Genomic DNA, 26,425 nt, shown 5'->3' on the forward strand with positions numbered 1-26,425 from the left:
ATAACTTGATTCTTGCTTTGGGGCCCTCTCCTACTTATCCTGCTACTACCCACCATGATTATGCACTTATAATTTCTTGAAATTGTCCGTTATTCCTCTTAAAATGAACACTCTCCTCAATCCCGTGACACTTAAATGTTTTTATCCCATCTTTTTCAAAAAGTTTGGCACATATAATAATTTACCTTTCCATGATGGATATGTTAATTAGCTTGAATGTGGTAATCATTTCACAATGTATACAAATATCTAAATATCCGATTATACACCTTAAATATATATAATTTTTATTTGTCAATCAGACCTCAATAAAGCTGGAAAAAAAATCTGCCTTTCTTCCCCTTACTATTAAAGTTCATAGGAATAAATATCTGGAGGATATTTCTGAAACCATTTAGTTAGGTCTCCTCTTTTTACATCTGAAGGTGAGAAACATTTAACTTTTTGAGGATCATGAAACTTGATGGGGCAGGGCCTCTGCTATCCAGTCTGACTGTTAAATTTTTAAAAAAATTTTCTGACAAAAGTATACACATACCATTGACTATTTGTCCAGTGAACTTTTCAAATGTCTATGAAATTTCAGTGAGCTTTCTCCTTGATCTCACTGCTTCAGTGCTAAAATAAATTAGTTTAATTGAATCATAATTATTAATAAATTAAATATTGTTTTCTTAATTTTTAACTAGAAAACCAAGGAGACTTACTAACCCTAGCCTGTGTTCCTATTTTCATCTAATGTGAAAATAAAATAACTAAAAGCTAACTCTAATAATTGCATCCTTCTTGAACTTTCTGAATGCTCTTAGTGCACAACTGGAGAATTAGTTAAAATATAGAAAATATTTCAGAATCTTTTTAAATTTTAGTCCTTTAAGGAAAAAGAATGAAACCTGAACTCAAAAGATTAAGCAAAATTGTAAAAACTCTAGATATACATTCACTGAAAATGTTCCCAGAGTACAGCTAGTCCCAGCAGTCCATAATTCACTCCAAATTTTATAAAGCTACCATAAATACAGTTATAATATTCAAACATCACACCTAAATTCAAATCATTTGTGAAGACTGCTACTAGAACCTTCTGTTCACAGGAGACTAATGATCCATTAGTTTCAACAAAATACGCCATTAACATAAAAATGAATTTGACTATGGGAAAAGCTATTATATTCCAAGAGTTTTAAGTCTGGATTTAGATTTACCCTTACAACATTAAATACTAGTACTCAGCATCTGGCCAAAGATGGAGAGGCATAATTGAAGTTTTATATGTCAAAAATGGAAACAACTTCCTCTTTGTTTAAAAAATAAAAGAGGTAAAAATGCAAATAGAGTGGAAATCCTGAGAATTCTAGTTTACCTGAAACTTTTAGGCATCCTTTTAGATCCAACAATTCAGATCATATTTATTTTCTAGCAACACACAATATTAAAGTCGTCATAGATCACAGTTGGCACTCATTTATTCACCTAGCCAAGTATTCATTCATTGATAATATTTTAAATGCCAGTTGAGTGAAGGCATTACACATTTGGAAAAGTATGAGTAGTTCAAGAAGGCTGGATTCTAGAATGCAAGTGGAAGACTAGGAAATGAAGATGAAAATGTAAGAAAGGGCTCGAACTTTTGATTTCTCGATTCATGTATGGCCAATTCCTGGGACTTCAATAAATCCCAGGAAGATTTATTATATAAAAGACACTATTACTTTTTTTGTAATAATGCTGAGCAACAGTATTACCTTAGAATATGTAAATGTAAAATGCTGATATTTTAAGTCCTTCATTACATATGGGAAGGAGAATGGACCTAGAGATTGAGCCTACATTTTAGATTCCAACTCTGATATTATGTACAATAGAAGCTTCCCTCATTACCTGATTCTTTACTTGTTTGTAATTTGTCTTAAAGTTAAAAAATGGAGAATGTTTACTACATTGGAAATTAAGAGGAGCATATATATGTGATGATATTTTTATGAACACACCTAAACAACCATGAAGAGGTATAAACGTAAGATTTTGTAGAAAAACAGTGATGAAACAACACTCTTTTCTGTTTTATATTTGAGTTTGTTTGGTTTACACTGAGCTTTAAATATTGCAGTTCTAAGAGTTGTTCTATCTGATTACCAATTGGAACAATTCTCTCCATTGTATATTACCTTTGAAATCATTACTTTGTGGAAATGAAAAATTATAAAATTACCATGTTTAGACCTACTAATGAGGGGAGACCATAAAATCAAAATCAGAATATATGCCATAAAAACTACTTGATACTATGGGGATTTTAAAACTGAAAATACAAAGATTTTATCATTTTAAAGAAAGGTTTATGTCAAATATTTGCCTCTAAATGTTTCCTAAAAAATTTTATTACAATAATATATAGGAATTAGCTTATAAATTGTTTCACTTTAAATGTCAGTTATATATGTTTACGATTTGTTTTATAGTGTGTTAATAATAAATTAATTTAAAGGAGAAAACAAAATAATTAATTTATGCAGAGACTATGTCTTTGTCTAAAATGAATATTTACTATAGTAAATAAATATATCAAAAGATACAATTATCCAGATGAGGAGAAATGTGCCACATGAGTGTCCTACATGCTGCTAGTGAATCCAGGGACAAGAAGGTTTCAGGAGAAGCAACTGAAGAAAGAAACTGGACGCAGAAGTAAAAACTTGAACTTTAGATTATGAAAGTATTAAATACTTTTATTATGGGTTTGTTGCTAAATACTGTATTTTTAAAATACATTCTTGCCCATGAAGAAGTTAGTAGAGAATATAATGCAAATCCAAGTTGTTTGTTTTCTTAAAGAATATGGCACTTCAGATGTATCCTAAAAGTTCTTATAACAAGATTTGGATTTGTAATAACTTAGATATAAAGAATTTCATGCTCAGCATCAACATTACTCACTATTTCCCCAGATCTAGAGCTAATGACAACTGCAAAATTAACTAATGGCATCGTTATAATTGAAGCTGGCATAATAGGTTCAGTCATCTTAAAATCTGCTCACTAGAAAACTTTATAACTCATTGCTTTCAGAAGTTGACAACTGGAAATATGGAACTTTGTAATTTGTAGAATAAGACTGCTTCCTAATAACAAAATGTAAGACTAACAAGGTAGAGTGCAGAAACGCCCTCTTCACCTGATTTTTATTTCTAACAATGAAAAGTGATTGACATCAATTTCGACCATATTACAGGAGGAAAAGTAGGATAGTTTAACTGCAACAAATTTCACCTCCTATTGAAACCAGCAAAGTATGGCTAAATAATATTTTGAAATAACATGACCAAACTGACATTGAAAAATTTTTTGAAAAGTAAGAAAAATGTTGTATCATGTAGTTTGTGTTTTGTGGGTTAACAGGATTGGTATCAACAAGATTCTGTTAGAAATGTGGGATCCTGAGCCCCACCAAACGTTTGAAATAAGAATCAGCTGCTTAACAAGATCTCCAGGTGGTTCTTATAAAGCCTGGAAAGCCGTGCTTTCAACAACGTAAGCAACATAAAGAATGAGGCCTTAGTTCCAGTAGTCTGCGTGCCAATTACTGCCTTGGGCTGGTAAATGTTTAACAACTAGTTCTCTGGAAAAAAAAAAAAAAAAAAAGCGTGCTTTTAAAAATTTGCTGATTTCCATTGTGTAAGTACTCCAAACATAGCCATTTTCAAGGTATCAACATGAAGTCACCAAATGCTCAGTTGGGAAGAGAATTCACATTGCGCAATTTGCTCTCCTGATGCCCTCTGAGCCGCCTCCAGCATATTGCTATCTGTAAGTCAATCATGTTGTTTTTCTTTATCTGTAGATAAGAATGATAATATTTATCTGACCAAATTAGTTTGTGTCAATATAAAAGGATTCAAATACTTTTGTAAATTGTTGGGATATTAGTTGCTTTTATTTCTTTTTCTCCACCAAATCATAAGCATCCTGAGAGCCATATCAAAGGTTTTCTAACACCTAATATAATGTCTAGAACATGATAGGTGCTTATAATATGTGTTTTGGAAGGCATTAGTAAATAGATAAGACTGTGTCCCATGCTTTTTTTATTGGTAGAACCACAATATTTTTATCTTTATAAACGGATATTAAACAAGAATATGTGCTGTTTCAACAAACTTACAGAGAGAGTTCAGACTTGTGGTCACTAGAGGCAGGAGGTGTGGGGAGGAGGAATTGGATGAATAAAAGGTACAGACTTCCAGTATAAGATAAATAAGCACTAAGGATGTACTGTACAACATGATTGTTATAATTAACACAGCTGTATGTTATATATGAAAGTTGTTAAAAGAGTAAACCCTAGGAGTTCTCATGAAAAGGAAAAATTACTTTTTTCTATTTTTGAAATTTTATGTCTATATGAGTTCACTAAACTTGTGGTAATCATTTCATGTTGTATGTAAGTCAAATCATTATGCTTAAACGTATGCAGTACTGCATGTCAGTTATATCTCAATAAAACTGGAAGAACAAAAATACTAGTGGAAAAAAAACTAGACTAGACAAAATACCTGTGTGATATGTTGAACTAAACTATGCATAGTCCATCTGTGGGGAAATAAAGAATATGTACTGTTTCTTATTCTGACACGGTGGCAGAAACTTCTAATTGTTCCTTATTAGCTTCTATCCCTTTCATTCATAGCAATACAATTTTTAGCTGGACATATTAACATCCTGAATAAAAGACTGCATTTCCCAGCCCCCAGTGCAGCCAAGTTTCATGTGACTATAATCTGACAATTGGATATAAACAGAAGTGTCATAAAAAGGTTTTGTGCAAGGAAGTATTAAGGACTATTACTGAAGAATACACAGGTGTTGGGAAGGCAAGAGAGAAAGCTAGGAAAGCAGACAGGAGTCTAATGTAGTAGTCTAGTTAAATCCAGGGGGAGATGATAGTTGTTAGGACTCTAGGGTAGTAGTAGTAAAGATGGTGAGAAATGGTAAGATTCAAGGCATATTTTGATTCAATATTTGCCTTTGAATTAGATGTAAGTTGCTAGAACAAGAAAGGAATAAAGCATGACCCCAAAGTTTTTGGACCTGAACAGTTGAATGAATTGTGTTGCCATTTTGTTGAGAAAGACATGGGGATGAGACAATTTGGAATTTAGCGAAGATATCAGGTTGGAAAATATGATGGGAAATTATAGTAAAATAATTGCAAAATTGCCACCATTTCTTTATCTCATCTCCCCTTTACGCATGCCCTCTGCCATATGTTGTCATGGTCCTGTTGTCTGAACCCTGGCTTGTTTATGTGATTTCCTTTAGCCAATGGGAAGTTAGCAGACCAAATCAAGCAGAGATTTTAAAAGTGCTTTTGCATTTCCATTTTTCTCATGTTTGCATCTTGGGTATGGGCACGGGAATATACCTAAAATATCCTGTTAGTGGATGAGACACTTGAGTATTGCCAAATCACCTCAAGTTGTCCCAGATGAGGTCAGCCAGATTAGCCACTAGGCAGAAAACATGAGTGAGTCCATCCAAGATTACCAGTGTGACAGAGCCAACCCCCTCATAAGCTTGAACAATAAATATTAATTTTGCATCCCCCTGAGGTTTTGTGATTGTCCTATAGCAATAGCTAAATGATAGATATGTTCAGTGTATCCATGTTTCTTTCAGACACTGGAGCAGATTAGCCCACATAGAGCATGAGTGTAGAGATGAGGGCCAAAGACTGAGTCCTGTGGCACATCAGTATCTAGAAGTTAAAAGCAGAAGGACCTGGTCACTTACTATGGTGAATTTTATTTATCAATTTCAGATGGAGATTGGGTATCTAAAATGATAATGTTATTATCAAACAAGCAAAAATAATACAAATTTGAAGTAAACCTCCCTCACAAAATTTAGTTCATGTGCTAAATGTATTTGTGTCTTCGTAAACAACTGCTGATAAAATGACATACATGGTTTATTAGAAATATATAAAGTTTGTGTTACTGATATTGTGTTACTTATTTTCCACTATAAATGAAATTATATCAGCTTGACTCGAGAGCAAAATGAAATAATATATGGCCATAATTTTCACATTGACAAAATTGAAATGTAATCTAACAGACTAATTCCTTAAGTTAATAATGTAGAACCTTTGAACATTATAAGTTTCTGTAGTTTCCCGTATAAATCAGTTGCTTCCAAAACTCGTATCTTTCCCCAATTCATAAACAGAAGTTCATACAGATAAATTCTCTTTTCGTACATCAACTCATATCTGAAAGATTTCATTTGGTAAATCTCTAATCTGAACACATATACTTTTTTAATTACTTTGGTCTCATATTTCTTTTTCATGGCTACTAAGTTCAAGAAAATCCTTTTGTCATTTTCCCCTATCCACAAGCCAAAAATATTTCAAAGCATAGGATTAGTATTAATGATAAATTTGTGTTAAATTGAAGTCCTTTATTCACATACTTTTGGGTATTTTTAATTTTTTAGTAAATTTTCAATTAATATCTTTGACAATTTTTCTATCAGAGACAATGGTATTTATATATATATAATATAAATATAAGTATACTTATTTATATTATATAAATATATAAATTTATATCTTACAGATTTCAGATTTTAAATCCATATTTTCTTTTGCCTTTTAATATAAAAGTGGCTTTTTATTTTATTATTATACAGCAGCTTTCACATTTTATTTAGTCCAATCTATCAATCAATCTTTTCCTTAGTGCCATATTTTCCTTTTGGCCTTTGCAGTTTGAAAGCTTTCCTCTCCCATGAGCTGATAATATTCTGCTATATTTCTTCATGGACTATACATTTTCATTTCAAATTTTAATTATAGTCATCTGGGATTTATGTTGTGATAACTGTATTAGGAAAATGTACTCAGTGCATAATATGAACAAGTATTACCCTGGTATAAAACAAACAAAAAATAGTACAAAAAGACAAAATGGGAGACTGATTGTACAAATAAATGTAGTTGGATAAATCCTTTTGAAATCATGATGGAGGAGATATATCCCACACTACTGAAAGAGAGTTCAACAAACACCCCTTACAGGATGGAAAAGAAGGAAGGAAAGAAAGAGCACTCATTATTTTCAGATGATATTTACAAAATTATCCAAAAGTGTATATAGAATGATGTAGCTTAGTAAATGCTTTTAAAAATAATACTATATATAGCCAATAAAAATGTTGAAACTTTTAGATTAACATCTACCCATGTGAGGATTTTCATATAATAATTCTTAAAGGTATCTTTCATTTGGAATTTTTAAAAGTGATTGAAAATTGTCTAACATTTATTGAATCCAGATGCTGTGGTGGTAGAACACTCTACGCATGTGTTGGGAAACAATTCTCCAGATGCCTTTCATGTTTTCCACATCTTATAAGGAGAGGCAGTGACTCTCTTTGTTCAGCAGCAATATGGAAATACTATCTTCCTCCAGAGCAAAGGGCCTGTTTACTTACTATCTATTATAAAAGATCCTGTTTCCCTAAGTTAAGAGTTCCTCTCCTGTATATGTGGGCATCACCTGGCACTCTTCTCATTGCCCTGTTGAGAACTGAGGCTCTGGGCACCTGAATAATTGCTGATACTCTATTTCTATTGCTTTATGTAATATAGCCCTTTGTCCCTGACTCAGTAGTTTTCTGTCTTCTGCCAGCATCCCTGAAACTGTGGCAGGCTAACTCAGTAACTTTCGAATAGGGTAAAATGTCAGAATCATCACTGCTTTTAACAATATGCAGATACATAGGACTATAAGATTTTTTTAAAGATGGATCAGTAGTTTCTGTTTTCTTTGTCACTAGGAAAAAATAATTATACTTAATCAAAATGACCAAAAGTTTGCAGTTTGAACATATTGTTACTTTCAGTTCTGTGTATTATCTCTTCTAGCCACAATGTCTTTAAGAAGATGTTTGTTCTTTGCTTCAGAGCCCTTATAATTATCCATAATTTTGTTATGAGTTTTTGTTTATGCACTTGCTTAAAAGACTATATTTAGGTAACAAGTATTATTCAATTAATTTCTATACTAAACTTGGCATTCTTCCATTTCACCCTCTTTCCAAGTCAATTGCAATGACTGCCTCATCACGCTCCAGTTCTGTCTCTAGCACTGACGTGTTAGCTTAGAGCTGCAACTCTTGAGTGGATTACTTCTCTTAGACTCTGTCAGGGTTTTGAGCTTTGTCCCTGGAAGAGCATTGCACATGTCTCTGCATATGTGAAAACTGTCATTTCTTCCCTTGTTTCAAGCTGAAAATGGATCACCCCATTGGCAGTACTATGATTCCTGGGAAACCCTATCTAAGGGTGCTTGCTACTCCCTAACTCATCTGGCTGAAATAACATATGGGTAAATTGTCACATCCATCTTCTTATTTGAACAACACTCTAAGAAAGACCAAACAAATAGCTAGATATATTGTTTCTCTTGAGAAAATGGAAATTCAGAGTTTATATGACATGACCAAACATTATAATATATATGAATATATATCAATATTACCAATATATAATATTGAATATATATGGTAGAACAGCAAAGATACTAGTTAACATTTATTGAATGTTGCTTATATATCAGGTGCTGCACTTTGAATGTTACATCATTAACTTCCTTGATCTTCAAAACAACCTTGTACAATCAGTATTGTATTACTCGTATTATGAAGAACTGAGCCTCAGAGCATCTGAGTGATAGTCAGCCTTAAATATTAGGTCTTGTAAAATTTTTTTTCCATTACCCTATATTTCTTACTAAGAAAAAAAAAATGCTATATTAAAAATAAATTCATATTAAATTGTGATCATCTTAAAAAATAAACATCTGAAGCACACTGTCCGATTATAATTGAATTGAACTTATGCAATAGAATATAAAAATGTGCTACTTACTAACCTAAAAGAAATCAATTTACCAAAGTAAGGAGAAAAAAATATAAAGAATATATTAACTATATCTCTTTTCAGGTAAAGATAGTTCTGCTTAGGGTGATAAATAATAAAACACATCTTCTAACCTTCTGTTCTTTCTCTTCCTGTATTTTCTATCCTGTTTTGAACTATCACCTAAATGAGTCACTCAACAGGATATGCTAAGCAGAATTCTAAGATGGGCTCCAAGATTTCCACCCCCTTCCCATGAGTACAGGTGGGACCTATGGATATGATGGAATAGTTGCCCCCTTCATTAGGTTACATTATATGGCAGTGGTGATGGGACAGTCGGTCCTGTGATTATGTTATACTACATAGCGCTCCTTGTAAGCCAAGTAGAGAGAAAGTCTGAGAGAAGTGCTGTAGCTAAGCTGAAAGGTTTTGAACTGCCTTTGGGTGAGGAGGATGGTAAGGAACCACAAGCAGCCTATAAAAACTATGAAAAATCCCTGATCAATCACTGGCAAGAAAATAGGGACCTCAATCATACCACTGGTAAGGAAATAAATTCTACCAGCAACCAGTAAGCTTGGAATAGGACCCTGGCCTTAATCACAGTGCTAGCCAACACCCTAACAGCAGACTTGTGAGATCTGAGCTAAGAACCCAGCTGACCCCTGCCAAACTTTTAATCTATAGCACTATGAGATTATAATTTGTGTTGTGTTAGTCCACGAAATGGTGGTAATTTTGTTATACAGCAATACAAAACCAATACAGATGGGAAGGATCCTTTTGTGGAAAAATTCCTTTGAATATCATTATGAGAAGTAAATGCTATGCTATATCTACACAGAAAAGCACAATGAAATATTGTATGAAACATAGCAAGTGATGGCTAGTGTTTGACAGTTATGGCCAAAAGAGCATGCTGTAAAATGAGAAAATCTTCAGTTGGAAGCATGGTGTAAGGACGAAAAGTATTGATAAGTGCCTTCAAAGATGGCAGATAACCAGAATAATTATTGTAAATGCAAATGAATATGAAGAAAATTATTTAGAAATATTCAATAATTTTAACTACATAGTTGGAAATATCATTGATTTAATAATTAGATAGGAGCAATAACAAAGGAACATTTAGTCCTCTAATAATACTAAGAGTCCAACAACCAGTGCCTTGAGGTCAATTTATATTAAAGAGTATACAAAACCTAAAGAATATTCTAGACAATATATCACACTATATAGGAAAAGTATAATTTTTATTGGGATAAACTATGTTGTCTTATGTGGTATGGGGAAAATTATTAAAAATCCATCTTAAAGCTGAGACTTGTGTAACAAGTAGTGAAAATGGGATGTGATGACATAATTATTTCTCCATGCAGAAAAATAATTTTATCTAATACAGTACATATACCCATTGAATGAAAATGATTGATGCTGTTTATTATTCCCATTGAAATATTTGATTTGCACATTTTATTTTACATATGTTTATTTCTTAATCATATTAAATGGTGCTCTGTTAAAGAGCATAATTATTTTTATAAGGAAGAAACCATTTCAAATTTAATTTTCTGTGATATGCCATCATACTTATAGTCAAATAATAAACGTAAATTTATATTTTGCTAATTTACTGCATTTTGTTAAGAGGGAATCAAGATAAATCCACAAATTAATTCCTTAACCAAACTTATAGTATAGTTCTCTTTTAAACCACGAGTTGTATGCTATCAATTATAACAATTTATCACAATGTATAGTCTTTGAGTGTACGAAACACAAAAAAACTTTGACATATAATTAGAATCTTACATTAATCACTGTCTCAATTAAACTTCATTCTAGCACTCATATAAAAATGATAAATTATAGCAGTTGACAGATATGACACAGCAACATATATAAAAAAGGAAATTTAATGTGAAATGAGATTACATACTGTGTTTAATCATCCTACTTCTGGAGAATAAAATACAATCTTGAATTCCATCCCATCTTCTCCATATGAAGCACAAAGATTAAGTAGGTCATATGTCACTGGCTTTAACATTTTTTTATATTCAGCTTATTTTTCTCTTTATGCCATATGAGCAATTTTGTATTTTTAAAGTGCTTCATAAAGAAACTATTTACTTCAAGAAAGTAAAGATTTTAAAGTAAAGAAAATATCTATAAAAAGTAAAACTAATTTTAAGTATCATTTATGGCTTTTCTCAAATAAAAGACCAAAATTTTTCCTAAACCTTGTTCATTTAATGTAAATATCTGTGGTTACTGCCTTTTAACATATTCACTGGCGTTTTAAATCTTTGTAAGTGGGAGATGTATTGTCTTTCCTCATTCCTGATCAAAGTATTAGATATTCCTATTTATTACTTGTATGTAACAAGCATCTATTAAGTGCTTGCAGTGTGCCAGGAATGTGCTGAAATAGGGCGCAATTTACAAAACAAGTAAAACAGGTTCTATACCCTCAAGCTTCTCAGAGCCTAGCGTGAGCAAAAAATATCAATACATTGTACAGGTGTACTCAGCAGGAGAGCTGGAGATTTAAGGTAGAACAATTTAAATACCATAGTATATGTAGACATTTAATATATGTTCATGTGACCATTTCATGAATTGAGGCAAATGATGAGAAATAAGGCTGGAGATCTGTTGTTGTACAGGTTGTATGTGCTACACTGTGCAGAAATGGGAAATGTTTAAAATGTTATTGCTTTTTTAAAAAAAATCTTATTGCTTAATGTCGAAAAGCATTCATAGTATTGAGAATACTATTCAAGTTTTGTTGTGAGTACAATGAAAATGTATATCTTCCTGGATAATAGATGTAAACTTGAGAATTAATAAATTTTTGCATATACCCAGCCAAATCCACATATTCATTATAACACTGTAACTTTTAACTCCATTCTGTAGATGATATTTAGGGAAAAGTCTGATTTTTGTAATTCTCTAGATTGGGATTTTGAACAATTTAAAAGGGAGAGAATATAGCCAGTGTAACTTTAAGTGGAGTATATTCTATAAAAATATTGAATCACTATGTCGTATACCTGAAACTAATATAATATTGTAAATCAACTATACTTCAATTAAATAAATAAATACAAGAGAGAGAAGGCACTCATGACTTAGATAGATGGTCACTGGCCACTACAGACAAAACCACTGCTGGGGCCAAGTACAGGGTCCCATGAACAGCTGCCCACACCATCAGATAACTAGGCCATAGGAAAGAGGTGCACCAAAGAGCCAGACTGTGGTGAACAGACCTTTGGAGGGACCTGCCTGCAGCTGACAAAACTTCTGGAGGGCCAGACCCCCAAAGTCCTCAAACCTAGGGCTACTGTTCCAGAAAGGCCAGGACACAGCTGCTCACACTCCGTGAGGACCTGAACATTGAAGACAAGTTTCCCAGAGGGCCAGACCAAACAGAGCCTGATCACCAGAGAGTTAGTTCACAAGAATGGGACATCTCAGAGGACCGTGTCATCTGGGATGGGACTTGGGCAGAGTATGGTGGCCTAGATCTCTGGAAGACTAAACCATCCAAGGGCCAGATTCCCAGTGATAAAAATTCCAGAGATAGAACCTCCAATGAATCTAGCCATGAAGGATGGAAAACCCAGAGGACTGTGCCATGGAGATCAAGGCCACCTGAGAAATTGTCTTCCATAGTGTCAGACCAAACAGGCAAAGACCACTGGAGGAGCAGGCCATAGAAAACAAGACCACCAGGCTAGACCCTGGGGGACAAGGGAGGACCAGATTCCAAAGGGGAATGCTACGAAGGGGCAATGACGGAGACAGGATCTCATCCTAGTTCCCTGGTACCAGCTCTATCTCCTGCTCCTGCCCCTGGCCATTGGTGGCTAATGAAGCCAAGAAAAGCTGGAGCACAGGGATGGCACCAGTAGTGGGAGTGGAGGTAGGAGGATAATCTCATCCTCTGCCTGAAGCTCAATCCGAATTTCAGGGCAGGAAGTTACCCAAAGTAAGTAAAGTTGGGGGGGGGGGCAGGGCAGGCCATGGATTAAGATGTTTCAATACCTAAGTAGCCAGACTCTGTGGAACCCTAAAGGCAAAATATTTGAATTTGATCGAGAGACCAAAAAAGCAGTCTCTGCACGTATTATATTTCCTTGTATTATGTTTTAAAAATATGATATCTCTCATTTATTCTTAAAAGTAAGGTAAAGATCCATTAACTTCTTTTATGAACCTAACCTACCTTCATTGCTAGAAAACTAATATATGTAATTTTATTACATAAATTTCTCTTGCTAGAATTAAGCTGTCTTGCTAGAAGCATAACTGACTTCATTCTAAATTGTAATCTCTCCATTAAAGTTCATGGTACTGCAGTTTAAATTTATAAAGCTTAGGAATAAAAAGTAACACCTAAAATTAAAAATCACTAAAGTCATTTGACATTTTCAAGTGAAAACTTTTAATAAACATGTGTGATGGATAGCTAAAATAGAATAGTAAATAGTACAAACATTCTTCTGTATGTCAAGTGTTTAAAAAGGACACAGAATATATAGGTCACATGTAATATACACAAAAATATATTTCAGCTTTTATATTTCATATTGTTTTATACACAGCATTATCAGTAATTCTTACTTTTGTAATGCTCTTTTGCACTAAATTTTATGGGGTCATATATATTTATAATGGAATTCGTTTGTAGTTAGGTGTAGAATAAGTCTCTAAAATATATACAGTTTATATCTCTAGGGTACTTAAACATATTTTTACATTAAGGTTAGTGCTTTATTAAATTCTTGCTCATTACAATTTTTCATATAATTTTCTAGGGTGAGAAAAATCCATGTAAAATGTTTAGCACTGTGATTGACACAAAGAAATCACTCAATAAATGTTACCTAGTAGTAATACTGTTATTAAACAAATTTTTGTTTCTTAATTAAAATGTGAAAATGATTGAACAGCAAATTTGCTAAAACTGAGACTGTTATCCCTGTAATATCTTAATTACTTAGTCATACACGTCAGTAATCATTAGGGCATAATAGCTACCTTGAGTTTGAAGCGATTTTCAAGACTTTATTTTTATGTCTGTTTCTGATCATTGAAGGATCACTGATACATACTGAAATTATTCATTGAGATTCTCCTAGACATTAAACTAACCAATTCATATAATATATAATAATATTTAATGATTACATGTAATATGTATATAATCCACTATATGCTTGGATTATATTACTTTCTACAATAAACAATTCTAAAATGATAAGATAGTCCATGGTATATCTTTATGATCTTGCACCTATAAAGAATGATTACGTAGCTTTGAAAGTAAAATGTGAAAGGAGTCCATTGTACAAAATAACTTCTAGCAGAAACTGGAATATATTTTGAATTCTGTTTGGCAGATCTGGAAAGACAAAGGAGCATTTCCATTGTGTGCTCCACAGAATACAGATGGTACCAGTTTTATCCTAATCAAATTTTGAAAGATGGTTATATGACTATTCAACTTAGTATACACTAGTGTTTTTCGAACTTGTTTCACAGAACACTATTCTACTCATTTGTTTTTATAAATCTTAAGAAACATGAAAACAAAGTTCTATGAAACAAATTTTGAGAAACAGTGACAAGAAATTCAATTGTATGATAGACAATAATGAGGAAAAATAAAAATATATGCAGCTAGATATTAATGGGAAAAATTTTCCACAGAAATTTAACACCTCGCAGCTTCAACTTCAAGAAGTTTAAAAGCATTTCTGATAAATGGTTAAGAGCTCTGAAACTCAATCAAAATTTGTGAAACGGGGACATCACCCTCCACAGTTTTAAAGTACATGGGCTGAAGTAAGACAGCAGTAGTTTGTAACAACAGAGAAGGTCTGTGAAGATCACAGATGATGTACATTTATCAATTTTTCTACATTGGATTTGCAATTGGAATTGCAATGCATATTCTACGGCTTCACTCCACAGTCTGATTCAGGATTGTAATTGGGGCCAAGAAGTCTACATTTTAGCAAATTCTCCAGATGATTCTGATACATGTGGTCCACTATTGGCAGTTTGAGAAACACAGAAAAATGCACAAATATTACTAATAAATAGAGATCTCATAAATTCTAGTACACAAGGACAGAGTCTCAGGAAACTTTAAAAAATAAAGAAAATAATTAGTAAGTGATTATATGGAGGGAGATGAAATGAAAATAAATGAGATTCAGACATTAGGTTCATCCTGCAAAAAAAATAAGACAAAACAAAAAATACAGGTGTAAATTTAGAGGACAGGCTTTGAAATTTCAAACTAAGTTTTCTGAACTTCACAATACACCAATTGGCCTTGACAGTGTCATTGGCTGTGGTTAAATAAATAAATGCTTATAGCTACTCCCTCTGTACAATATTACATAGTGTTGCACATGGTGTGGTAGGACTAATGAAGCCTAACCCACACGCCCACACACACACACACCCCAGAATCCCTGGAACCTGTGAATATGTCATATTACCTTGCAAAAAGGACTTTGCACGTGTAATTATGCTTAAGGACTTTAACTTGGGGAGATTGGGTCTACATGGATAATCAAGGCTAATCTAATGACATAGGCCCTTAGAAGCTAAGAAATTTCTCCAGCTGAAGTCAGAGGTGTGTGGGAAAAGAAGGTAGTAGAGAGATGCACTAAGAAGGGAACATCAGAGAGATTTCAAGTATGAGAAGGATTCATTTCACCAGTGGCTAGCTCACAAATGTAGGTCTTACATGCAAGGAAGAGAGAGGCCTCTAGAAACGGTGGGCAATAGATCTTTTCCAGAGCCTTCTGATAAAAGCCTAACCAGCTGACATTTTTATTTCAGCCTTATGAAGCTCTGAGCGGAGGACTAGCAGAGACCACCAGGACTTCTCAGCTACAGAACTGTGAGATAATATATTTTTGGTGTTTTGCTGCTAAATTTGTGGTTGTTTGCTATGGTAGCCATAGAAAACTAATATACATGGTAGAAGATACCCATCACAAGTCAATACCTGAAGATGTTCTGCAGGATGATGACCAATCCCTCAATACTACCCAGTTGCCTAGTACCTTATATTTTAAGTCAGGTTCTCCCAAACATACATTGAAATGTCATGAAGATATATGAATCCATTTTCACTGAAGCAGAAAAGACAGAAATTTAATGTTGTATATGTAGAAACAATGGAGAGCTATGAAAATATTTTTGACAGTATTTCATGAAACTTGACAGTCAAACCAGAAAGTATGGCAATATTATAATACATCTTCCAAGTTCCTACAATTTCAGTATACTTAGTATTTGCTGAAAGAATAAACTAACCTAAAATAGCTTTATACTTTGATGAACAGAGTACAAGTTCTCTATTATGGAGCCTTTAATAGAAAACTATTGTATTACTAACTCCTTCAGTATTGCCAAAATTACACTTAAAATTAAACCTTTGTGTTTATAGTGTTTTAAACTATGAATTAAGTTGCCAAGATAAAAATATTCAACTATTGTGAAAGTACCTTCAAAAATAATGATTATTACTGTCACAATGGAGGAAAATAAGTCTTGGAATGCATCCTCCCCTGCTAGAGAAAGACAGTTCAGAAATGTACTAGGTAGAAAATAGTGTTCAAAACTGCTGTGATATGACATTATTAAGAATATTAAAGAAAGAGAAAATATTTTTACTCAACAGTTTGCTAGCAGGTATTTTTTTCCTAGGGAGAAAGCACTAGATGAAACTTTCAGTTTAAAACTTTCCCCACATGCAAACTGTTAACCTGTATACTAAAACAATTCTATTTTATATATGATTGTTTTCTAGTGTGCTCTTTAAACATATTATATTTTGAATTATTATATGCTTTAGAAAGTAACCACCCCTGCTACTGTATTTGTATATCTCTTATCATGATGTTAGATCTGGTGTGGTGTATTCCGGTAATATGGTCCTGGGTAGGCGAGTTGAATTCTGTTATGCTATTCCTATGGGTAAGGAAGGGACCCTTCCCTAAACTAGGTGAGATTTTATTGTCAAGTCACATAGAGAAGAAATTACAACTACATGACCTCAATATTAAGCACTTGAGAACAGGTTATTTTTACCTTCAGATTTTTTTTACACTTTAAAAAGGGAAAACAATACAGATTCTGTACATTTTTAACACCATCAGCAGAGCCTGTGGTGTCACCCATTTATCAAACAATAATTGTATAGTGAAACATGAGTACCCACACTATGTGGGATAAATAAAGATTATAAATGACCTCCAATCAGTTCAGGTTTTGATACTAAGTGAGCTTGTAGCAAACTTCCAGATAAAAAACATCAGTTTCAAGTGCTTCTTTATTTTCCTCTTTGTGGTTAAGGGATTATGAATCTGTGGGACCGGAAATACTGGTTTAAAATGAAAAATGTCAACTCTTGTCTCTTAATAGAATTTTCTCTTTATTCTAACTTGCAGAGAACACAAATGACCAGTTTATTTTATGGCAGAGAGGCAAAGAACAGAGGAGAATAGGGTGGAGTCTGTGATGCCTGAATCTCAAATCAGGCCTAGTTTCCTTTTACTCTCAGATTCTGTTCCCTTTTATTAAGGTTTAAACCTATAGAGATGCCATGATCTCATCTCCTAAGAAGATTTAAGGGCAAGATTTTCCTCTGTCTAGGCACACTGCAATGAAACATTAAAGCCTACTAAGTCTAGCTTTTTATTATGTATTGATGATTATTGAGAAGGTGAGTCTTGGTATAAGATTTGATATAGCAGGATGAACTATAACTTCTGTCCTGTTGATTTTTCTTCTATTTTTACCCTGGAGAATTTTGGTTTTACTACATTGAATTGGGCAGTGGTCCTTTTATATTACCATCACTTACCTTCATAGTATACTTTAAATCCATGAGCACTAACTGCGAAATCACTGGTCAAACGTAGTGAGAACACAGATTTGGTACTTGTCACTGGTGGTGGCAGATGGAATCCTGTTAACCTGAAACATAAACAGAATTAACTATTAGCTATAGACATTTTACCTAATAGAGTTGAAAGAGTATTAAAAGTCATTTTATCAAATCCCTAAGATTTGTGAGTGTGTGTGGTGTGAATTAATTTATGACATGTTGATTAGAACATGTCACTCATCGAAAGCAATTGCTATAAGTATATATATGTTTATTTATGTGTGCGTGCTATTACTGTTTATCATGCCTATCCCATATATCATCTATATGAAAATATTGATCAATTCAAACTTTGGGAACTAAGTTATGAGATTATGGGTCTGTGCATATTTTAGCTGTTGATTTTAATAACACTTAGAAGACATTTCTGTTGAATTTTCCTGACAGTTTAAAATATATATGAGTGGGAAATATTTCATGAAATTTAATATTAAAGGAAGAGATGTGATCTAAATGTGAAATCTCTAAACTAAAATTTCTACATGTGAGAAGTGATTCTGTTTTATCAGATTCCAGGAAGTTCTATTAAAATTAATAGTTGCAAATTATTTTTGGTTAATAATGCATAAGTTTACATAACAAATAGTTTTCTGATATTTTTGCCCATAATTTACTACTTACTTTGCTAATAATTTATTGCATATAATAAGCTCGATTATATAAAATATAATTTACAATTGACACTTAATAAAGCAGAAAAGAAAAATTAAAAATAAGAAAAAGCACATTCATTGGATATAATTTTTATAAAACTAATGAAGATGAATAATTTTAAAACTTTTCTATGAATTGCCCTTTATGTAACTTTCTCATTTTTTATTCTTAATATGAGAGTTAGGATTGAGAATTTTATGCAATGGAATTATATTATTTTTTAATATACTTGCTATTTTTGCCCAACATTATATAGGTAGAATTAGTCTGTACTGAAATTATCAAATATTTTTATTTCTGAATAGCAGTAGTTCTCGTTTGTCTCAGGCCTACTTACTCTAAAAATTTATTAAGAACCCCAAAAAGATATTGCAGGCTAGATCTATCAATATTTACCCTATTTAAGTTTAAACTGAGAAACATTTTAAAATGTACATTAGTAATATCATTTAAAAATATCCAGAATAAATCCATTATGTGTTGACATAAATAATATTTTAGTATTAAATAACTATCTCTTCCAAAACAAACAACGAGAAGAATACACTGTGCTTTATTTTTGCAAATCTCTTTAATGCCTGTCCCATTAGTAGAAAGTAGCTAGATGATCATATCTGCTTCTTTATTGAATATATTGCAATATGTTATTTTGTTTGATGGGTATGAAGAACCCTGATCTCACTTAGACATTTAGTTGTAAAAGGGAAGAGTATTCTAATAGCTTTTGCTTGTAAAAGTGGTTATTCTTCTTTGATACTACATAAAAACTTGACTAGTTACAATGTTGAATTCAAACCATATCAGCTAATTTTTTTGCACTCTGTAACATTAAAGTCCTTTGGTTCACCTTGTCCTTGCAATAGATTATATTTACTCATGCATTTTTTAACATTATGCATGCATTGGTCATTTGAAATATATTGGTTCACTGAGTTAGCGAGATCTTCCAGATATTGATACACTTCATTATAAAATATGTAAAAATCACATTTATTTTTATTTCTATTGATCGCACCAGAAAAATCATTAAACTTGGGGAAGCTCTAAAGCTTACAGTGGTGGATTGAAGTTTTCCAAAATTCTAATTTTTTACTTAAAAACTCAGACTTCATCACTGACAGCAAATCCTGTCAGTTGTTTTCCTTGAAGTAACAAGTCAGGTTCATATTTTTCGGAGGGGCAGGGGGGAAATAGATACCAAATGCCTAAGTGTGACTAACCATAGTTTATCTGTTAATCATTCTTTCAAATAAAAAGTTTGTTCCATGAAAAAACTGGCTAGTTCAGCTGACAACTCAAGCTATTTTTCCTTCAGACAACCATCATATTTTAGTAGGCATAAGAAGGTTTTTGTTTGTTTGTTTTTCATTTTTTTCCATTTTGTCGCACAGGTCATTAAAAAGAGGAGTATTACAGGGTGGACATTTAATGAAATAATTAGTTATAGCTTTAACAGGAACATTCTTAAGTACAATTGGATTTTTTGTTTGTTTGCACTGCAAGTGTGTGGCAGTAAAGAATACAATGACTAATGATTACTAGTACAGTTTGAAGTCACTGACTTGTGTTAATGCACCAGCAGTTTTATACCCAGCATTACTTTTGTGCATGAGGGCAAATGCCAATACAGAGAAAAAGGTGAATAATTCCTCAGTAGTGTTATGGAAATAATTTTGATTTCATGGACCCCCTGAAAATGTCTCAGAACTTTCAAGGATACATGGTTCACATTTTGAGAACCACTGTTGTATAGGAATCTACTACAATAAATATACCACAATTCATTTATTCACTCACTGTTGATGAACATTTGGGTTCTATATACTTTGTTCAGTATGTCTTCATCAACATCCTTATCAAAGTCCACTCTTGGGACTTCCCTGGAAGTCCAGTGGTTAAGACCGCACTTCCACTTCAGGGGGCGCGGGTTCGATCCCTGGTTGGGAACTAAGATTCCCACATACTGCACGGTGAGGCCAAAAAAAAAAAAAAATATATATATATATATATATATATATATATATATATACAGAAAATACAGAAAAGTCCATTCTTAAACACTTACATAGCAATTTTCTCTAGAGTATATAAGCATTTACAGCTTTAAATTTTCCTCTTTTTGCTGCATAAGCTACACCCCGCAAGGGACCTAGTCAAACTTTTTTCTAAATTCCTTTGTGATTTCCTCTTTGTTCCATGGTTAGAAATACATTGCTTAAATTATAAACATATGGGTTACTTTAGTTATATTTTGTTACCAATGTGTATCTCATTTGCATTATAGTCAGATAACATTTTCTCTATGAATTTAATCCTTTGAAATTCATTCAAATTTACTTTATGGTCAGATATTATAAATTTTTATTATGTGCTTAGTTTTCTTATAAAGAACAAGCATATTATTTTCCTATACTTAATCCAAGTTATCACAAACTTAAACAACACCCATTATTATCTCACAGTTACGTGGATCTAGGCAGAGCATAACTCAACTGATTCTCTGCTTAGAGTCTCGCAAGAATGGAATCATGGTGTCAGCTAGGCTGCGTTGCTTTCTGGAAACTCTGAAGTTACATCTGCTTCACTTCCAAATTCAGCAGGCTATTGCCAGAATTCAGTTTCATGAAGTTGTAAGATTAAGGTCCTCCTTTCCTTGCTGGCTGTTAGCTTGGGGTTATTCTCAGCTTTTAGAAATTGCCAGCATTCCTTGGTTTGTGGCCCCCTTCCTCCATCTCCAGAGTCAGCAATGGCAGTCCAAGTTCTTCTCATTCTTCAGATATCTATGGTTTCCCCTTCTACCTCATCTCTCTGCTGCTCCCTCTTCTACCTCAGGCTGGAAGAAGTTCTCTGCCTCTTCTGCCTCTGCTTTTAAATGCTCGTCTAATTAGACTGTGCCCAAATGGATAATTCAAATATCTTCCTATTATAACATCTGTAATCTTGATTCCATTTGTAAAGTTCCTTTTGCCATGTGATAGAACATATTTGCAGGTTCTGAGGGAACCATTATTCTGGAATCATTATTCTGCCTATCATAATGGGTATATATCAGAGGCTAGGTGCAGTCCCTGACTCCTAATGAAACAAATTAGTTTTCCATGTCTTAAAACTTTATATAAATAAAATCATATAATAAAATTATTCTGCCTCTGGCTTCTTTGACTCAACATTACCTTTGTATTATTATAGCAGTAGTATGGAACTTAACTTTCATTGCTCTGTAGGATTCCATTTTATGAATATACTTCAATTTATTTATCCATTCTATTGTTGGTGGACTTTTTTTTTTCCAGTTGGGTCTTTTATAAATACTACTGCCACGAACATGTGTTACATGTTTTGTAAGCATTTATACATATTTCTCTTGAGAATATACCTAGTACTAGAATTTCGGGGTAATTGGGGAACTAATTAGTTGTTAAATAATTTTCTAGATTTTTTCAACATTATTTCTTGATATAAAGATGTAAAAATAAAGTATTCCCCGCTTTAAATGCTCAGAGTATTTTTTCAGAAAAATAAGAAACATTGTCAGGGAAAAAAAAGGACAAATGATTTCGCAACAAAAAAAGTCTGAGAACCTATTTACCTTATAACCAGACTGTTATGATGTTATGTATGGTATTATACTATGAAAAATGGCCTTCCAAAATTGCCTGGGCTCTAATCACTGGAATATTTAAATGTGTCACCTTGTATGACAAAAGGAACTTTACAGATGTGATTAAGTTAAAATCTTAAGAATAGGAAATTACCCTAGATTATCTGGATGGATCAAAGTATTCACAAGGGTCCTTATCAAAGGAAGGTAGGAGGATCAGAGTAGGAGATGTGACAATGAAAGCAGAGGTTCGAGTGATGCAGTTTCTGGCTGTGAAGCTGGAAGAGGGACACAAGCCAAAGAAGGGCAAGCAGCCTCTATAAGCTGGAGAAGTCAAGGAACAGATTTTCTCTTAGAGCCTCCATAAGAGATGCAGTCCTGCTGACACCTTGAGTTCAGCCCACTTAAATACGTTTTGGACTTCAGTTCTCCAGACTGCAAGATAATAAACTTATGTTGTTCAAACCACTAAGTTTGCAGTAATTTGTTGCATCAACAATAGGAAACCAATGCATAGCTCTCTTTGGGGCTTTGAAATATACATTTTTAAAAAGTGTCTAAAATATTATTCTACAAATGAAAATAGAGGTTCCATGGAACCTAGTGACCACTGTAATTCACTGAGACTCATGTTGATATTATACAAAACAAGTAGATTCAGAGCCTATCAGTGCAATATTTATTTGAAAATAATGTTTTGAAAACCTTTCTATATAGGTAAAATATGCAATTTCATCCTCAGATTAGAAGGCATAAGGGACTGGGAGATATTAAACAACTGGATCAAGTTCACAGTAGAGCCAGGTCTAAGACTACAACATACTGTTTTGTCCCATTTTCTAGCGAACACCCTGTTCCTCCTCTCATTGTCTTTGGCACATTCATTAAATCAAAATATTAAATATTTGAACTACTAATGCACATACAAACATACAAATTATTTTACATGCAATCTCAGATTTTTATACTTGTTCAGGTACATTAAATAATCCAATTTTTTTAGGAAATATTTAGAACCTTTTACCATTAAATTTTCCAAAATGATAGAGGACAATGTGAAGAATTTTTCCCATTTAGCAAAAGCAAGTTTTTTTCCAGTTATCCTTAAATACTCAGTATGTAGTGGCATGCTGTATAATGGAAGATTTAATTTTCTTTTTCACTTCAGTAAATGAGGGAAGATGTATGTTTTTAAACTTATTTTCATGATAGTTGTACCATTATGAGGATTTATAGTAACTTGTTTTACTCCCTCCTGTGATACATTACTTGATTGATTTGAAAATAAACTTTAAGTTATGAATCCCATTAGCTACTTTTCTTTACAAGACTTCATTTTATAATTTAATATTTATGTGTGATTATTTATTAAGCTTCTCTCTTTCTCCTTTGGGCACTAAACTTCCTGAAGTCAGTGCTTGGAACTCAATAGTTTATCACCAGTTCTTCATGCAATGCATTCCATGTAAGAGGCTCTCTTAACATGGTTAAATTAATGAACTGGAATGAAAGAAGAATGTGAAAGCCATCATAATGCTTTCTTTTTCAAACCAAAAATTTTATTCTTAGAGCAGTGTTTTCAAGAATCATGAGAATGTAAAGAAATGCCAATTGTTAAGAAAATCCAAATAGTCTATTTAGAGACTCTTGTTCAGAGTTATTTTTTACCATGTTATTAATCTCAAGAGTTAAAGGGAGACCATATATTTTATGTATATCTATTTGAAATATCTTTTAGGATATAACTATATAATTTAAACATTTATTTTTCAGGTAAAACTAATATGATTTTTATCTTCAATATGAGTTATAAATTACAGTAGTTAAATATACATGTATTTTACCTGAATTTAACACATTTTCTATGTACTGTAAAAGCATAATATTTTATGGATAAGCATAATATTTTTCATGGAATTCAGATATTTGTGAAGTTTAGTTTTTTATATATTGTTTTATTACCTTATCAATTATATTCCCTTCTTATTGACATATGATAAATTTGCATAGTGAATGACATTTTATGTTCCTTTTAAAGAATACCAGAGTGTAATTTTATTTTCACTGAATTACAGTTGAAGAAATCACAGCTCAGAATTGATTAGTAAATTGTTTAAATCCATACAGCTGGTAGGCAGTGGAGCAAAGATATAAACCCATAACTTCCAACTCCAGTCTATCTCTCTCCTTATGATTTTCTCATAGGGGAAATGATTTTTCCATGAGGGCAAAATGCATATTTAATTCATCTTTTTTCTCCACAATGCCCATATAAATTTCTTAACAAATATGTGGAATAGATAAAAACATGATTTTACCCACATTATAGCTTTAAGTAGTTGAGGCTGGTAAAAAACTCTGTCATAATTATGAAGTCATTGAATTAAAGGCCTGGAAATTAATGGGGAACCACTGCCTGTACATGTTGATACCTTTATGGCAAAGGTTACCAGTGGTTAGCAAAGATATTTCCCGACTAGGAAAACTAAATAAGATTAGCAAACAGAAATGTCAGGGGAAAGTCCTAGATGATGCAATGTTAATGTCCTTCAGATATTATTTTTTATAAAAGTTAAAATTTGAGGAGTAGCCAATAAAGTGTTGAAATATATTAATTTTGCTATGTAGCTACTTTGTTTTATGACATCACAACAATCAATATTTTCTCTCACCATAAATTTGATGCTTAAAAATGCATGTAAACTCAGATTAAAGAACAATAATTTCCCTTTAATACATTTAGTTTCATGAAAAATTCAAAACATTTCCTCTATTTCACATTTGTATTTGGTGAATGTTTTGTCATGAACTACTTTATGGCCATTGTTTCAGTAAGTTCTCTCATGTGACAGGATGGCAGAGCATGTTGGTTGTTTTTTCATCTTACATTTAATAGTTTCTAATGTATAACCACTCTTCTACCTTTCCCCTAATCCCACATGCACCCCTAATCATATTTTAGCATTTTGTTACTTACTAGACAAAACATTCATCAGAAGCTGTGGAATGTGTTAAAATTCACACACTTAAAGCAAGTGGTCCTATCACTTCTCATGCCTGCTTTTAATAGATGAAAACATTCTTGAAGCATTTCCTCTTAAAAAGATTCAGAAACATTAATGATATTTCAAACTGTAATGAGTAGCTAGTTACAGGGAGAATTAAATGATTAACTTGTAACTTTATATCAACGACTAATATGAAAAGTACTAAAATAATTATTTGGTAATTAATGCAAAAATGATAGAATTTAAATTACCTGAAAGTCATTTAAAATGTCAATGCATATGCTTTTTAAATAATAGGCTGTTCGTTTAAGATCTTCTTAAATTAATGGCAATAAATGTGCCATTTTATAGCTTAATGTAACAGGAACCCTTAAAACATCGACACTGGTGGATAAAAATGATGCTTGTATCATTATCTAAATGTGTTTATCAACTTTTTTTTTTTTAAACGAGTTTATCACCACACAATTTTTTTTTTTTTTTAGATTTTTTTAAGCATGGCTTTTAATTTATTTATGTATTTATTTATTTTTGGGTGTGTTGGGTCTTTGTTTCTGTGCGAGGGCTTTCTCTAGTTGCAGCGAGCAGGGCCACTGTTCATCGCGGTGCACGGGCCTCTCACTGTCGTGGCCTCTCATTGCGGAGCACAGGCTCCAGATGCGCAGGCTCAGTAGTTGTGGGTCACGGGCCTAGTTGCTCTGTGGCATGTAGGATCTTCCCAGACCAGGGCTCGAACCCGTGTCCCCTGCATTGGCAGGCAGATTCTCAACCACTGCGCCACCAGGAAGCCCCCGTGTTTATCAACTTTTAACAATGAGATGTTATTATTTCCACGAGACTTGAGCATGGAGAATGACTAGATCTGTACTATCTTTAACAATGTAATCAAAGGGCTCTTTTAATATATGCATTTTTAATATGCCTATCAACTGATTGCAATATTTCAAACTTTCTCTAGTTAAGAGAATTAACATAAAAGTCACAGTTTTAAATTAAATGGCTATTAGCATATTACTGCTTATAGTGAGACAGAGGGAAAATACACATGAGGAATGCAGAAAGAGAGAGAGAGGGAGCTTTATTTAAAAACTGGTAACATTGCCAAAGTCCCAGGATTTTGTGATTGTTGAGTAAGACAATTCATGTGAATGGTCTGGTGTATTTTTTTTTTCATTGAAATAAAGTTGATTTACAATGCTGTGCCAATCTCTGCTGTACAGCAAAGTGACTCAGTTCTACACATTCTT

At 32.8% G+C, this 26,425-nt stretch overlaps 1 protein-coding gene across 3 annotated transcripts in view; it reads right to left on the bottom strand.

The window, feature by feature from the left end:
• Positions 1-26,425, bottom strand: part of CSMD3 (CUB and Sushi multiple domains 3) — a 1,197,799-nt gene that overhangs the window by 999,413 nt on the left and 171,961 nt on the right. For all 3 annotated transcript variants that reach the window (XM_061171997.1, XM_061171996.1, XM_061171995.1), the window contains exon 3: positions 17,832-17,944. In XM_061171997.1, the coding sequence (XP_061027980.1) occupies positions 17,832-17,944 (113 nt within the window). The remainder of the gene's footprint in view (positions 1-17,831; positions 17,945-26,425) is intronic.

This window comes from Eubalaena glacialis, chromosome 17 (assembly GCF_028564815.1).
Source record: "Eubalaena glacialis isolate mEubGla1 chromosome 17, mEubGla1.1.hap2.+ XY, whole genome shotgun sequence".
NCBI classification, from domain to species: Eukaryota; Metazoa; Chordata; class Mammalia; order Artiodactyla; family Balaenidae; genus Eubalaena; species Eubalaena glacialis.